General features: G+C 41.1%; 2 protein-coding genes across 3 annotated transcripts in view; one reads left to right on the top strand and one right to left on the bottom strand.

Moving 5' to 3' along the window:
- Nucleotides 1-1,283: 1,283 nt before the first annotated feature.
- Nucleotides 1,284-9,759, bottom strand: LOC102296588 (ETS domain-containing protein Elk-3). Its single transcript, XM_005951441.3, has 6 exons — nucleotides 9,717-9,759; nucleotides 9,355-9,564; nucleotides 5,391-5,638; nucleotides 4,569-5,297; nucleotides 3,268-3,390; nucleotides 1,284-1,710 (listed from the first exon to the last, which is right to left on the bottom strand). Exons 3-6 carry the CDS (start codon nucleotides 5,595-5,597, stop codon nucleotides 1,615-1,617), a joined length of 1,155 nt encoding a protein of 384 aa, XP_005951503.1. The 5' UTR covers nucleotides 5,598-5,638; nucleotides 9,355-9,564; nucleotides 9,717-9,759; the 3' UTR covers nucleotides 1,284-1,614.
- Nucleotides 9,760-13,011: 3,252 nt separating this feature from the next.
- The window catches only part of hcfc2 (host cell factor C2), a 25,892-nt gene continuing 23,099 nt past the window's right edge, over nucleotides 13,012-15,804 (top strand). The window contains exons 1-4 of one of the 2 annotated variants that reach the window (XM_005951447.3): nucleotides 13,012-13,248; nucleotides 13,936-14,084; nucleotides 14,173-14,333; nucleotides 14,419-14,621. In XM_005951447.3, the coding sequence (XP_005951509.1) occupies nucleotides 13,083-13,248; nucleotides 13,936-14,084; nucleotides 14,173-14,333; nucleotides 14,419-14,621 (679 nt within the window). In that variant the 5' untranslated portion in view covers nucleotides 13,012-13,082. The remainder of the gene's footprint in view (nucleotides 13,249-13,935; nucleotides 14,085-14,172; nucleotides 14,334-14,418; nucleotides 14,622-15,804) is intronic. The other variant, XM_014330764.2, reaches the window with a different exon arrangement.

The following is a 15,804-nucleotide window of genomic DNA, read 5'->3' as shown; positions in this document are numbered from 1 at the left end:
TAGCACTCTGGCTAGCAGGAGTTCTGCTAGGAGTCAGTGAAGGTCCCTTGTCATGTGGTCACATGTCCGGCTCAAAGACTTTTTTGTGTTTAATAAAAATAAAAAAATCCTGAGACCTGCAACATCCAAAAAATGTGAACATTTGGTATATTAAAAGGAAGGTTTAGCAGGAAAGGAAAAGGGGGGGGAAAGCTGTATCATCCTCATTCATGACTTGCTCGCTGTTGTAGCAAGTTTTCTTTACTGGCCTATGTAGCCTGTAGTGTCAAATTCTTGAGTTATGGTCCCCTTTTGATCAAATTTTGATGAATTCAAAGACTGATCCTTTCATATATGTGCAGTAAACATTAAGCTAGAACAGTTCATTGACTGTTTCAAAGGTTACAAAATCCATTACTAAAGCTTACTAGTGATTAAATCACTAAGTTTTTAATCCACACACACAAAAAGTGTTTTGAAGCTTTAAGTTGTGATTTTAGGGTTTAGGCTGTGACTCTTCTCTTGGTATTAATGAGATTTTGCCTGAAGGTGCTTTATGTTGTAAGGTAGAGACCCTACAAGAATACAAATGTGTCCACAATTCACAAGGATCGCTACTCCTCCTGGAGTATTGGTCAGAGCTGACTCGAACCTGCACACAATATTCACCCAAACTGTGCTCAAGGTCAAGACTATGTTTGAGATTTCATGGATGCCCTGTCAAATTTTCAGAAGAACCACTCCTCCTAGAACACTGGTCAGATTTTAATCTATTGGGATTCATTAACAATTTATGCCAATTTAGTGAATTTCAGTTCTTGTTTACACAGTTCAGCCAAGTAAGTACTTACTTTGCATACTTTACACATTAAAATAACCTGTGAATTGTGATGAATCATAAGCCAGATGAGTTTCTATGTCAGTGATTTTCTGGGTTACAGGTCAGTTTATTTACAGATAAATCTTTCATGAATGAGCTTTCAAGTACTTTGATTTTATTACCTTGTGAATAAGCAGATCTAAACATTTAACTGTCTGGCTCTAGCTTCATTTTCTGCACACATACGTGGGACTGCCAACAATCCTGGCATGTAACACTAACCCTCAATAGGAAAGTATATTTCTGTGCTTTCTTTAAGCTGCTGGTATGAATCTATTAAGACTAGCCTCTGACACTGTGGTGTACACTAATTAGGAATGTGGATACTGAGTTTAGTTAATGAAAGGGGGGAAAGCAGTATTATATTTCAGCTGGTCTGCATCACTGAAGCTTAGACAAAGTGGAATGAGACTGATTTAAAAAAAAAAAAATGACATGAGAAATGTGATGAGGTCTGGCCTTCACTCAGATTCTTTGCTTGAAAACAGTTCAAAGATTTCTGTCCTGAAGGAATGAAAACGCCAAACACATGTTAAAGCAAGTAAACATGAAAAAGGGGCCAATGCAGATGCTCTTCTCAGAGAGCAAAGTTTCAGATAAGCTCCTGTTTCTTCTATAATCAATACAAAGCAACAGGTGTTGGATTTAAAGTGTAACAGAGCGAGTCCAAATCCTCGGCGGTTTTTCTGTGTTTAATGGGCGCCGGTTCAGTGTTAATGTGGTCTGGCCCATTTCCCTGTTATCTTAGGCTGGCATCAAGACTTGTGGGAGCTGGAGGACAGCAGCAGAGGAGAGGAGGTGTCCATGGCAGGCAAAGGCACAGGGATGGGTCCGTTCAGCAGTGTGGGGAACTGCAGAAGGAGAAGAAAAAACTGGATTTTTGTATTTGTTGTGTTGTTTGTGTGAATGACAAAATAGTCTCCTGACCCAACGGGCCCTTCAGTGTTTTCCATGGATATAAATTAAAATAAAAACACAGTCACTAAAAGTGAAGAAGAAAGATAAACTCGATAGTTTGAGTCATTTGTTACTTTTTCTTCAGTCATTTCTTTTTGTTCTTCTTTACGAGCAAATCACAAAAAAATCAAATCACCTTTAAAGCATGTCGTTTTTATTTGTGGCTTTACGCTGGACTCATACATTAGTCTGTTATATACTAACATTACTATGTAAGTATATAACAGACTAATGTATAAGTCAGTGTAAAAATTGTTTCATGCCAATGTCTAAACAGTCTGCTGGAGGAAGTGCTTCAGGTTTCGAGACATTGTGAGGACGACACTGGGACCAAATCCTGTTCTGAGGACTAAAACTGTGTATTTGATGCTTGGTTTAAAAGTTTATTTGTTGTAGTGTGTGTGAGAGCTGACTCGGATGGGAGAGACTCCTGACCAACCAACACTCTCTTTTCCCCCTAGACAACAGGAAGTTGCCCTCTTTTCTTGTCCACACCAAAACGGAAACATCTGCAGCTTATTTTGAAACCCTTGGCATAAAGTGAATCACACACACACCTCACACACATTAATGTGAGAAAACAACTGCAACTGCTTGTCTCAATGCCATATGAAATGACTATGAAGAGCAGTTTGTGTAAACTGAGATAGTTTATGGGCACATCACTACACTTAAAAATGAAAACATTTATCTTTTCATGTCCTCATCAAGTAGAAACTGCCAAAAATTGTCTATGTTGGTTTTAGGTGAAGACATAGACTGTATATAAAAGATGAGTTCATCATGGTTAGAAGTCCCATCTTGAAGCCTCCAGCTGAGCATTTTAACAGGTCTCAACATGATGAGTGAGGCAACCTGAGGAATTGTGCAGTGTCATTTAATTTCACACTTTGTGGCCATACAGTCATAACCTGCTTTGTGTCTGTTTGACCACAATTTACAAAATGACCATCATTCTGTAACAATCATTATCTTGATATCTTCTGCAGGGATTGTTTTTCTAGCCAATGCAGTCCCCCTGGGAAGTACATCCGTCGTAGTCTATGTAGAAAGAGTCTAGTTTTTGCTGAATAACCATCAGTGACAAAACCAATGTAATCAATGTAAGTGTAAGAATGCAGCAGACATGCTCTCCCTCCTTGGTTCTGCTGGCAACCACTTCCTCTTGGAGGTGGGTTCTTTATCCCCACTGTTGCCAAATGTTGCTCATAGAGGATCCTTTGGGGTTCTCAGTCTAATATTTTGATCTTTGCTTTCCAATACCTTGAGTTGTTTTATAACCTGGTGCTAAACAAAACTGAATCCAGTTAAAATCAAATCAACTTTTAACAATGTAGCTCGAGCCTGTGGTCCGTTCCTGAAGTTAAGATATTTTTAGATTTAACAGAGGCTTGGCAGCTGCTGAAGACAGCCCGTGCACATGCATGGAAATAAAAATAAATGACTGTTACCTGGAAGAGGGGCGCGTGGCTCTGCAGTTGGGCAGGGCTCAGGGGTCCCACTGGACTGAGGCTGGACCAGAATTGGATATTGGAGAGCAGAGGGCTGGGAGTGAGCAGCAGACCAGACGGAGTCTACATAGACAAAACCCCAAATGAAATGTCAGGGAATAAATACACTAAGAAATAGATGATGGTGTTTATTCTGGCAGCACATCAGCGGCGAGGCTGTCGTGTCACTCAGTCTCACCCAGAGCTCAAAGCCAAGTGTGCCCTCTAGTGATCTCAAACCAACTTGGCAGACTGTCTCCATGCAGACCAGGAAGCCCCACTCATGCAAAATTCATGACATCTACTTTCTGTCTCGGCTTTCTGAGATATATAAAAGCAGTTTGGTTTTCTTTTCTTCAACAGTCTGTAAAAGGTAAAGGAATGCTTTTGTGTTCCCACTGTCAGTACAGTTACACTTTCAGCAATGCTAGACTGCAGACGGCTGTATACTTATGGTTTTTAGCTGATGACCTTTACTTGATTGCCTGCCATTGATCTGTCTGGTAATTCCAGGACCTCAAATGTCTTTTGTTTTACCACTCAAAGCTGTCTTATGAACCTTGTTATAAACCATTTATTGATGTCCGGTCCACTGAACTAGATTAAGATTGTTTGTGGCGCACGATTTAATGGATTTTTGCTTCTTTACCAACCACAACCTACGAAATGTGAAAGAAAAGAAAAGAAAAAGCAAACACCATAAACTTGTTTCTCACAGTTCTATTCTGATTGTGATCCAGGAAGTGAAAAAGGGGGGGGAACAAGGTCTTTAAAAAGTTCCAGACTTTTTATTAAAATTCCCATGTGTTCCCGTGGATGAAAGTGGGTTATACATACTAATATTAAATAAGTGTGCACATGAACGCAGCTCAACTTTTGAAATAATGAGTGAACAGGTCAGCCTATACTTTTATTTTCCATCAGTGATGTATGCACAGCAGTGTATGATTAGTCAGTCTGGATAAGAGCGTTCGCCGAATGTCTGAATGTAGTCAGACTGTCCTGGTTTGGTCAGTGTGTTGTTGCCAGTGAATCGGAAGCTGCATGAACATATGGCTTCACTTATGAACCTCCTCCCTCCCTCCCTTCCTCCTTTTCTTTCCGCTCACCTCTTTCCATCTCCTCCCTGTCTGACTTTCCTCATCCAAAAATCTCTTCTTTCGCTCGTCTGACCCTCATCTCCTCATTCCTCACCTATTACCTACTGCATTTCTGGAAGCATGAATGTGTGTATAACAAGTGTGTAATGTGTCACGTTGTACCTGTGCTGTGAAGAAGGCTGAGGTCAGAGACCCAGATGGCAGAGCTGGGCTGTTGAGGGCAAGTGAGACAAGGTCACTTCCTGTCAAGAGATGTGAAGGGGCGGAGATTTCCAAGCCTTTCGGTTTTCTTCCTTTTACAGGCGTACTATTGGCCAGTCCCCTCCTTTCTGGTGTTGTCCTGCTCTGTAACCTCTCCCTGTCTCTCTGACCAGATGACAGGTTTAGAGGTTGTGCGCTGGGCTCCAATTCATCTGCATCTGTGCTCTGGACTCCCACTCTCACTAGCATATGGGTGGGGCTTTGTGGAGGGGAGGAGGAGGAGGAGGAGGAAGAGCAGGCCAGCTGAGGAGACGGCCTGGAGGAATGGGAGTTCTCGGTTGAGGATGGGGGTGGGGTGGAGGGGAGCGAGGAGTGGCCACGGTGGGTCATGAATCGGATGACAGAGGAGCCGTCATCCGGACGATCGGATCTGGGCTCTGTCTTGATTGGCCGGTGCTGCTCTAAGGAGTGATGCAGGGAGCTGATCTTGAAGGAGGAATACAGGCCGGAGTGGAGGTACTGGTTCCTCTCACCCCCATCCTCATCTTCAGCCTCGGGTTCTGATGCGGTGCCCCCGCTTTCCTCACTGCTGCGACCCGACTCCACCAATGCAGGGTCCATCTTCAGAATCTCAGGGAACGACACAAACTTGTAGACAAACTTCTGACCGATCACCTTCTTGATGATGTTCTGCAGGAGAATCACGATGAGATGTGCAGTTCATTACAACTGAGGAGACAAACCACTTCAATGTTGTGTAGCTTAGATATATAAGTTGCGTACCTTGTCATAGTAGTAGCGCAGTGCTCTGCTCAGCTTGTCATAGTTCATGTTGGTCTTGTTCTTGCGCAGGCCCCACAGCTTGGCCACTTCCTCTGACTTGAGCAGCTTGAACTCGCCATCATTGGATGTCCAGCAGATAAGATGTTTGTGGCTTTGGTCGAGCAGCAGCTGCAGCAAGAACTGCCAGAGTGTGATGGAGCTCTCCATGATGATGGGGAGGGAACGGGGACACCAAAGACACAGGTGATCTGCAGTAAAAAAATCAGATCAGGAGAAACAGTCAATCTGGAATGGCCTATATTCCTTTGCAGGGGTTGCTTCTGTATCTCTCTGTACATCTGTAGAGTGACAATAAATTCTTTACTGCACAAAGAGTGCAGTAAGGAAGAGCGCATCTCTTCTATAGTTGAATCTGTACCAAAACATTCACATGTCAACTGTTGGACGAGTAAAAGCATGTCACATATGAATCTCTGGAAGTTATGATGCTGATAGGAAGTGTTCTCCTTGCTGGTGCATTACAAGTCTACAACTTACAGTGGCTTCTGTGATAATAGCTAACAACTCTATGTTCTTTTACTCCATGAATTCACAGTTAAACTTAAGATCTGATATGACTTGGGCCCAAGTCTTGTCATCTTCATCTCCCCCTTTCTTGTCTCTCTTGCCTCATTCTGGACCTGTTTTTTCTTTTATGTTTTTTTATTGGATGAGTTGGTTCTTTATTGTAGTTTTTAATAATACCGATTACATGTTTATGTTTGTCTAAAGACAATAAACATTTGATAACAAAAAAAGCCCATCTAGCTCTTAGTCCCTTTAGAATGAAATATCTAGTTCTTTAGCTTCAACATGCTACGATGAGCTAAACCAAAACAATGAGCTCAAACTATGATGGCCCTGAGAGGTTAAAAGCACTGCAACTCAAGAAATAAACTCACAAACAAAAAACAATAAAAAAAAAAATTACTGCAGGATTTTTCTATTTGCTGGTGTTTCCTAAAGTTGCACTGCATTTGACTTCCAGGGCTGCCATATAAAAGACATTAAAAGATCTTCTTATAAACTGCACAGTTGGCTGATAGAATTTGTGACACTCTGTGCATTACAAATATTAATTTTATATTAATAATGTGAACTTGGTGTCATAAAAATATTGATTAATGCAGCTTTAAAGCTCAGTTTTATTAGAAATACAATACACCATTCCCAGTGAACTTAAATAAATGAGAACCTTGAACTTGGAAAAACAATCTAATTGAAGAATGGGATGCTGTGTAAAATGTAAATAAAAATATTTGCAAGTCAGCTGATCCCTTTTACTGATAAATGTTGCTGTGCTTCAAAGATATATCTGGACATTGTTGATGGCATCACATTCAAAGTTCGCATTTGCATTTCACGCAGCGGGTTAACTTTTGTGGAAAACCGTACTTAAAGTACATCACAATACATGCAAGTCATCCAGTGTCCTTAAAAGGTTATAGATTTTAATCTTTCCAAGACTCAATTGTGAAAGAGGACATCAGAAAAAGAAAGGAAAAGGGTAGTTGGTGGGTGGAGAAGAGAAAGACTGTTGGCATCAAAACTAAAGTGTATGCTGATCCTTCTTCTGGTTCAAACATGTTTAACACATGTTCAAATAACTCAACCTTTGAATAACAGAGTAATAAAAGAGCTTTTAGAACAGACATGCAACGGTCATCTGTGAATATGGATGTTTATCAAGGCATACGGGTAACTTTCAAGGGGAACACGTCATATTCCTCCCCCATGCGTTTGTCCTCCTCAAAAAGCAAAATAACACACTTGGGGAAACTGTCAGTGTATGTTGAATTATTACCCGGTGCTTTGCATTACAAAAATAAAACATTTCCATTCTATATTGATGCACAAAAGCTGGCGCTCACCCATGCATTTCCATTTGAAATGAAAATCAGCCCATTATTTGGTTATTTATGCTTTAATGACACACCCAGAAGATTTATACACGGGGTATGAAAAATGATTTGCTGCATTAAAGGTCATTTTCTTGCCAAAATCTTCCATTATTGTGAATCTTAAACGATCAGAAAGCCAACAGTTGTTAGCTCTGTTCGTATTTACTTGGACTACTTTTGCTTACAGTTGATTAGTGTGAGATATGTAAACCATGTGTCTGTGGGTACTGGTTTGTGTTCTTTGCTACTTCCTCCCGCTACTTGTGTGTGTGTGGAAGTGTGTGTGTTACAGTACATGTTGGGGTGGATCACTAGTGTTACAATTTCTGAAAAGAGCTCTTTGATCATTTTTCAGTTTTGTTTTAAGATGCAAAACAATTTCCAAAAACAAACAAAAATAAAATCTCTCTGGGATTTCCTCAAACTCCGACACTGCTCTTTGTGCTTCTTGTTATTTCGCATGTGTGCATGAGCTCTAGTATCACGTGTGTGACACAGAGAGAACGAGAGAGAGAGGTTCATACATTTGGTTGGTTGGTTTTTGGATGTTCCCATGGTGATAAAACAGGATGTGGTCAGTGATCTTCTGCCAAGGCAAGCCTGGGTTTTTAACTGACATGTTTACCTGTGGGTGTCTGCCTGTCGCTCCCTGCCTCCTTTGTCAAATAAATTAAATTACAGTGCCTGAGCTGCACACTGCGAAACGAAAAATAACAAATAACCACTAATAGTCGGAGTAATCAACTACTGATTCGATCTAAAAATACAGCGTACACCTTTCCCTTTGTGTCTTTCTGAAAGGAAACCAACCAGCAAAAGGGGGGTAGGGGTGAAAGTGCATTTCGTGCAAACAATGACCCATCATCGTGAACACACACACACAAGCAAGTGTGTTCTCACTTCCTATTTCCTGAATGTGTGTGTGTGAAGTGATGGAAGAACTGTACTGATGTCCGTCTGTCTAAACGAGGACTTCCTGTCATTCAGTTTCAGGGGCGTCATTCCCGGTGAGAGACCTTTCCTATCCAGGACTTCCTGTCACAGAGACCCACTGGGAACGAACACACACACACACACACACACACACACACACACGGTCTATACTTCTATATAGATCTGTTATATGGGGTATACATGTATGCCTCGGTGTCAAACTTTCTGATCTATACTCTGCAAGTCTGTTGAGGAGATGAACAAAGCCACAAAAACTGCTGATTTATTTGGAATTTCAGAATAAAAGCAGTCTGGAGCACTGATCCGCTGTTTCAGTGCTTAAAATCTGCTTGTCCATAAACTCCCTCTTCTTGTGCAAGCTCACAAGTCATGGAAGATCTGTACATAAAAAAATTCTCCTACTGCAAATGTTTATTCATGGGATTTTCTGCCAGTGTCTTCTGGGGGCTCTTCAGTCCAGCAGAAACAAATCAAAAGCCACATATGAGTCTATCCATTTTCTTTAGGCTGTGTATTTCTTATTTTTGGAAGTATGGCTGTGTGTGAGAGTGTAAGTCTGTGGAAAGAGAGCAGGGGTTTCTGCTGGAACTCAAACGGTTCTTTGTTTTTGCACCAGTGACTCATTTTCAAGATGTTGTCTGCTGCCAGCTTCTATCCGGAAGCGCATGGCAATTAGTCTGCGAGGTCCAGACAAACCAGAAATTCTACTACTAGATTTTTAAAGGAGCCACGGCTGATTTTTTCCCACAGCAGCCACCATTCTAACCTCTTTTAATCCCTTTCTTTACCCCCAAATGTAGCTCCCATCAGCGGGGTCAGTTTTGATTCCAAAGCAGAGTGCTAAAACCGCAGCTTTAACACATTTTTACGCACAGCTTTACCTCGTTACGCACAACTTTACGCGCGACTTTAGTTGGATTTCAAGTTGACAGTGACTGCCTGACCGTTACAGGACTTCAGCAGATACACCAACAGCTAACGCGAGCTCGTTTCTGTCTTTCTATTACGCCCAAATGTGCTCAGACACATAACTTCAGAAAGTTGCCCATAGCAGGAAATATGGCACCTACCTAGCTGTGGCTGCTCCTCTGTCCGTGTGCGATGTGTGGGTTTGTGTCTTTAAAGCGGTGTGTGCGAGGTGTGTTGGGGCTCCATGCTGCTGCTGTTGCTGCCCCGCTGTCTGAAAGCGGATCCGCAGCTTTTCTCTCTCCTGCTCAGAGCAGGAAGTCGGGACGCGTAGACGGAGAACGGGCGCACTTCCTCTGGCGCAGTATTCCAGTCTGTGTAAACACATACACACAGGCGCGTGCACACGTTAACACAAAATTTCTACTTCCCATAAACACACCTCCTCTTTTAGAATACTCTCTCTCTCTCTGTGTCAGACACACACACACACACACACACACAGAAATATTGTAATCTTGACTACCCTCAGCGCTGAGCCAAGTGACAACTGACGTCACCTTCTTCCTGCTCACCGGGAGGGGTTCCTGTTTTTACACACACACACACACACACACACACACACACACACACACACACACACACACACACACACACACACACAGTACCTTAAGTAAATCTGGGCCTTTGGGTAACTTTATTGTCCAAACTTTAGTTTCCTTATGCAAAAATCATCACCTTCTGGAGGTGGGTACAAAACTTTATTAAGTTTAATGAATAAATATATAATATTTAAACAATTTAATATAAAACCTTTAATGCTCTCGACTTAAATACTTAGTATGGGGGCTGAGGACTTTGTTAGATGACGCATCAGCTGAAACCCTTGAAAGGTGCCTTTCAATCTGGAGAGGTCAACCGCAGACTGTTGGAAGAGAAAGGTAAAGATCGTTTATGTCTGCAAAGATGAACCACGCCTCAGCATAAGCGCAGCCCACTCTCTGCTCTCCCTGAAATTTCCATTTCCAAACCCACACCAGAGAGCAACATCAAACGACCTCACACACTCTAGTCACATACTGGTCAACAGACAGAATTTAGCATAAAATATTAATCAGATTTTGCTTTTTTAATCACTGAGAAACCTGTTGTGCCTAAGTCAGACAGTGCTGTATGGTTCAATTCTACATTAAACATTTTTTAGTGAGTGTATGTGTGTCATGGTGGCCTCCAATGCCATGCCAACAGCTGTTGCATCATTTATATCATGCAGCCTTCATGACATAATTCTGCAATCGTTTATTATTGCAACTGCATGCCGATAGGGGTCGCATGTGAGACAGTTTAGAGTCCTCAAGCACTCAGAAGCTAATTTAACCCAACAGGAAAAACACAATGTAATGGGCAGTCACTGGCAGGTAATGCTTACCCAACAGCTGGTGGAGCTGGATTGTCTGTGCACCATGTCAGGTTACTTTCCATATCGCAACACAGATCAATTTGAAATTGTTATGTAAATGTCCCTGGGTGGAGGTTTGAATGCTGGGTTTCCTATGAAATTCCTCTTGTGATAAAGTTACGTTCAGATGCCGTCTGACTGTGTGAGGGAAACGCATGAGAAAACATTTTGTTGTCTTTTCTGCTTTGACCTGTGCTTCATTTGTGTGCGAAATAATAGCAAACTATTGTGCAGGTCTTTTCTCACCTGATAAAAGATTAGTCTGTGTAAGTGCAACTTTACATGTGTCATCTTATTGCACTTCCTCTCATTTGACTGTGTGGTTTTGCATGTCGTCCTTATGTCATTTGACTGTTTAGCTTGTGACATGCAGTGCAATCGAGCAACATTCTACACTACGTGCAGCACATACTGCTGCGCTTTTTTGAATACCTGTCTTTTAAAGTAGTTGATAACATTAGAAAAAACTAAGACTACCAAGAGAATTCGGAGGACTGAATTTAACAAGGCAAGTTATTTTTGGTGGCCTACAAAGTAGTGATGGGATTTCCAGCTCTTTTTAGAGAACCAGCTCTTTAGGCTCGGCTCACTAAAAAGGCTCCGAACCGGCTCTTCAGGTTGTTTTGTTGCTTTAATTAATTTATTATTAACAACAATAGAAAATTAAGCACAAAAGGAATTACTAATGTAAAAAAAAGTGGTTTTATTTATACATGTTTATATATAAACATGTATAAACACGCATGCACAAAGTCCAAAGCACGTACAAACTCCAAAACACATTTCTAGCGTTAACTGAACTTCCTTAACAGAGCTACCTAGATCACTTAAATTACATAATTGAAAGCATATGTGTATTGTTTGTGTATTTATACACAAGCACTCATATATATTAAAATAATTTAAAAAAAAGTTCATTTACCTGTTACTACCACACACCAAATCCGGTTGTTGGTACTTGCTGGCTTGTGTAGCCACTAGGTAACAAAAGCTCAACACTGCCCCTAGCATCCTGGAGCACTTCTGTCATCTTTTGTACGTGCTTTGGAATTTTTATGTGTTTTGGAGTTTTTACGTGTTTTGGAGTTTTTACGTGTTTTGGAGTTTGTACGTGTTTTGTCTACATACGTTTGCCACCGTAAATATACTTTTATTTATTCACTCCACATAAAATGTAATAAATAAATCATATAATACTAAAACCAACTATTCACATTTCAACTTTTAACTATTTAAATTTTCAGCTTTTTCCTTTTAAACAAATTTAAAGTGAAATAACACAAAACACTGCAAACCACAACACCATTAAATATAAATTAAAATATGAAAACAAAAAGAAGATGCACATTCTCTGTCATATGGGCCTGCATGAATAAACTTTCTGAATCCTTTATCATCCGCAACTGAAAATAGTTGTGGATGATTACTATACCTTTCTAATGTGACGTTGTTGTCCCTGGCTCTCTTTCTCTCTCTCTTTCCCTCCCGCTCTGTTCCTGTGCTACTGCGAGTGTAACTCTACCGCCCCTCCCCCCTCATCCCAGCTTAAAGCACAAGGCTCGCGTGCGGAGTGAAGCGGAAAAAAGTGCGAGAGAGAGGGTGAGAGAAAGGAAAAAAAAAGATCTGCTCTAAGAGCCATTTCATTGATGACCGACACATCACTACTACAAAGAGGTAAAAGGCTCTTGGCGAGATGGTGGGTATGGCTACATCAAAAATGAAAGCGCAGGTATGCACATTTGAAACCATTTTAAGACACTCACTTGCCAAACACTGCCCACTGGTGGTGAAAGTTTTATTTACTTCTTGCCTAGGGTAATTACAAAATACACCTTTAAATGTTAAGTCAGTAAGAAAATCATAACAATACAGCCATATAGCATGCATCAGGACATGCAAAACAGCACAGACAAATGAGAGAAAGGATGACAGAGGCCAAGTTGCACTGACGGACAATTAATCTGTCTGGTAACCAATCAACACACACAATCTGATCAATAACAAGTTAAAACAAATGCTTTATGATGTATTTACTCCACACAGACTGTGCACATGTGAACATATTTTGGCGCAAATGGAAATCAAAACTTTGTATTTTTCCCCTTCCACCCAAAAAATAAAAATAAATAATGAGAAATATTTTTTCAGATGAAAAGACTACAAATAGACAGATATGCATGTGTAAAATCAATTGTCACAGGCATCAAGAATATGTGCTTCCACCGAATAGTTCTCCATCTCTTCACGTTAATCTAACGAACTGCTCTACAACTCCTAAAAACTCATATACAGAAAAATTAAGCCAAACCAAAGATCAGAGTGAGACTTCCTATTTGTTTGTTCCTCTTTGGTTGAAGTTCCTGATACCCTCTCCGGTCCGCCCCCATCTTTAAAACGTCCACAGCGCCAAACTTTGGGCTCCCCAACGGGAAAATGACGAGCAGCGAAGAGGAGCCGCAGTGGAGGAAAGTGCATTCCGTTACAGGAGTGATACCTCGGTCCAGGCATGGACACCGTGCAGTCGCAATCCGGGAGCTCATCGTCGTTTTCGGTGGTGGAAACGAAGGGATAGCGGAGGATCTCCATGTTTACAACACTGGTGAGCTACCGTTAGCATTCACGCTAACTAGCAGGTTAGCGGCTAATGTTTTTAGCATGCTCGAGAGGGAAACGACCCCTTAAGCTAACGAGCCCTCCACCACGGGCTTTTGTATACTGTATATGTGTTGAATATATCTTTATAAAACAACCGCAAAATTATAAAATTGCGTGTGTACGATATTATTTGGTTGGGTTCTTTTTCATGTTTGTAAACTATCCACTTACTTGACCAGGAGAGTTTTATAGTTCCGAAATGTAGTGAACTGTAAAGTGAATTTGAGCAAGAGCCAAAAAAAAGTAAGAACGTCACATCCTTTGTTTAATTAGCGATAGCAGTTAGCTTGAAAACATAAAGTTTCACAAAGAAGCATGGCAAAAATTAAACAAAGCTTACTGTGTGCGGCAAAGTGCCAGCGGAACTCGAGACTACTCCGGTACCGAGTGTTTGAACGTGACTCATAACGGACTTTTGTGTAATAGTGAAAACATGCACAAAGAAAGCACTGAACTATATGGCATATTAAATATATGACGTTCTTTTGTTACTTAAGGTGCAGTTTGGGTTATGTATGTAAAATATATTTAACGTGAATGCGTGAATTGTCTCCAGGCCAGCTTTGGCCAGTGCATTAAACATTATTAAGACATGTATAATACATTGGCTAACAGCTACCCTTTTTCCCAGTCTCAAAGCAGTGGTTTCTACCTGCGGTTAGGGGTGACATCCCTCCTGGCTGTGCAGCCCATGGCTTTGTTTGTGAAGGTACTCGAATACTGGTCTTTGGTGGAATGGTTGAGTTTGGGAAATACACCAACAGCCTCTATGAACTCCAGGTAACACTGTCTCTTTTTTCCACTGCAGCTTCTTCTAACTCTGCTGCTGTTATGGGGAAGATGTTAAAAGATATTTTTTGTTTCTCAGGCGAGTCGCTGGCTGTGGAAGAAGCTGAAGCCAAGGGCACCCAGAAATGGCTCGCTGCCGTGCCCTCGGATCGGACACAGCTTCACTCTTGTGGGTAATAAATGCTACCTGTTTGGAGGGCTGGCCAATGATAGTGAGGATCCCAATGGCAACGTGCCAAGGTACTGTGCAGACACATCTTTACTCTCAAGAATGGTGTAAAAACCTGTAAGTGCTCTGTGGTTTATTGGGTTTTTCCCATTTTAGGTATTTGGGAGACTTGTATGAATTGGAGCTCCAGTCAGTTTCAGGGGCCAGAGGCTGGAACATTCCAGACACAAAGGGCCGTGGTCCCTCTGCACGGGAGTCCCATACATCAGTTGCCTACACTGGCCTTGGTTCCCCGAAGCTCTACATCTTTGGAGGAATGCAAGGAAGTCGGCTAGATGACCTCTGGCAGCTTGATCTTGGTAGGAGTGATCTTGGTTTTATATATCATAGTGACTAGCTGCAGAAAGAAAGCTTTATTTTGATGTTCACTTGGATTAAAATTTAAATTGCACTAGTGATACTTATGCTTGTGATTGTTGCCAACTGTCATTCTCTCATCCTGCCCAATAAATTGCAAGCCAAAAAAGAACAATAGTATAACAACAACAAAAAGAAACAACCTAAATGCAAGTGTGGAGTCGATGGAAGACCAGAGTCGTGGAGGATTTGGGACAGAAGGATAGCAGCAAGAGTGTAACAGGATTAGAAATGAGTATATCATAGGGACAGCTCAGGTAAATGGTTTGGAGGCAACGCTAGGCAGCAGTGAGATAGTTTGCATATTTACAGAGGAGGGATCGTGGCTGTATCGTACAAAGAATCATGAAGATTGCAGCTGCCAGGCAGGAGGAAAAGAGGAAGACCACAGAATGCGATTCATGGATGTAGTGGAGAAGGACATGCACAGGGTTGGTGTGATAGAGGAGGATTCTAGGTATAGTGTGAGATGGAGGCAATCCCTAAATGGACCAGCCAGAAGAAGAAGGACAAAAAAAGGGTTTAAGCATGAATTTATTTATTTTTTTGACACTGTAATTTTTATTGATAGTTTTGTCACAGTTTAAACATAGACATGTATTGCATTACAGGAAAAATAACCATGCAAGCACACAGTCAAAACAAATAGAACTAAAGCGAACAAAAGGTGTGGGTGCCAATTCTAATCAACTACCGTATGCATGCCTGCCTTTACTCCGCAGCATACATACTCCAGCTTATATACGTACTTTTATATGGGCATGCATCAATAGATATACAGAGTCATAGACCTTAAATGTTTCGTTCGTTCATTAATTTTCCTTGGTGCCATATAATGTCCACTTCTCCCACTTAGCAACGAAAATATCTTCCTTTAATCTGAGAATGTAAGTCATTTTTTCCATTGCATAGATTTCTCCAACAATATTTAACCAGTCTTTTGATGAAGGCGGATCCAGTTTGTACCAGTTTCTTGTTATAGCTTTCTTTGCAGCTATCAATAGGATTTTTGTCAAATGCAAGTCGTCGTACAGAACATACTCTCTAATATTCCCAAGATATACAGTTTTAAAATTGTGTGGTAATTGATAGCCCAAGATATTGCCTATTACAAGAGTCACGTTC

This window comes from Haplochromis burtoni, unplaced genomic scaffold, assembly GCF_018398535.1.
Source record: "Haplochromis burtoni strain Fernald_Lab_line unplaced genomic scaffold, NCSU_Asbu1 Contig_1019, whole genome shotgun sequence".
Lineage (NCBI taxonomy): Eukaryota > Metazoa > Chordata > Actinopteri > Cichliformes > Cichlidae > Haplochromis > Haplochromis burtoni.
This window is presented reverse-complemented; position numbering and strand designations above follow the sequence as displayed.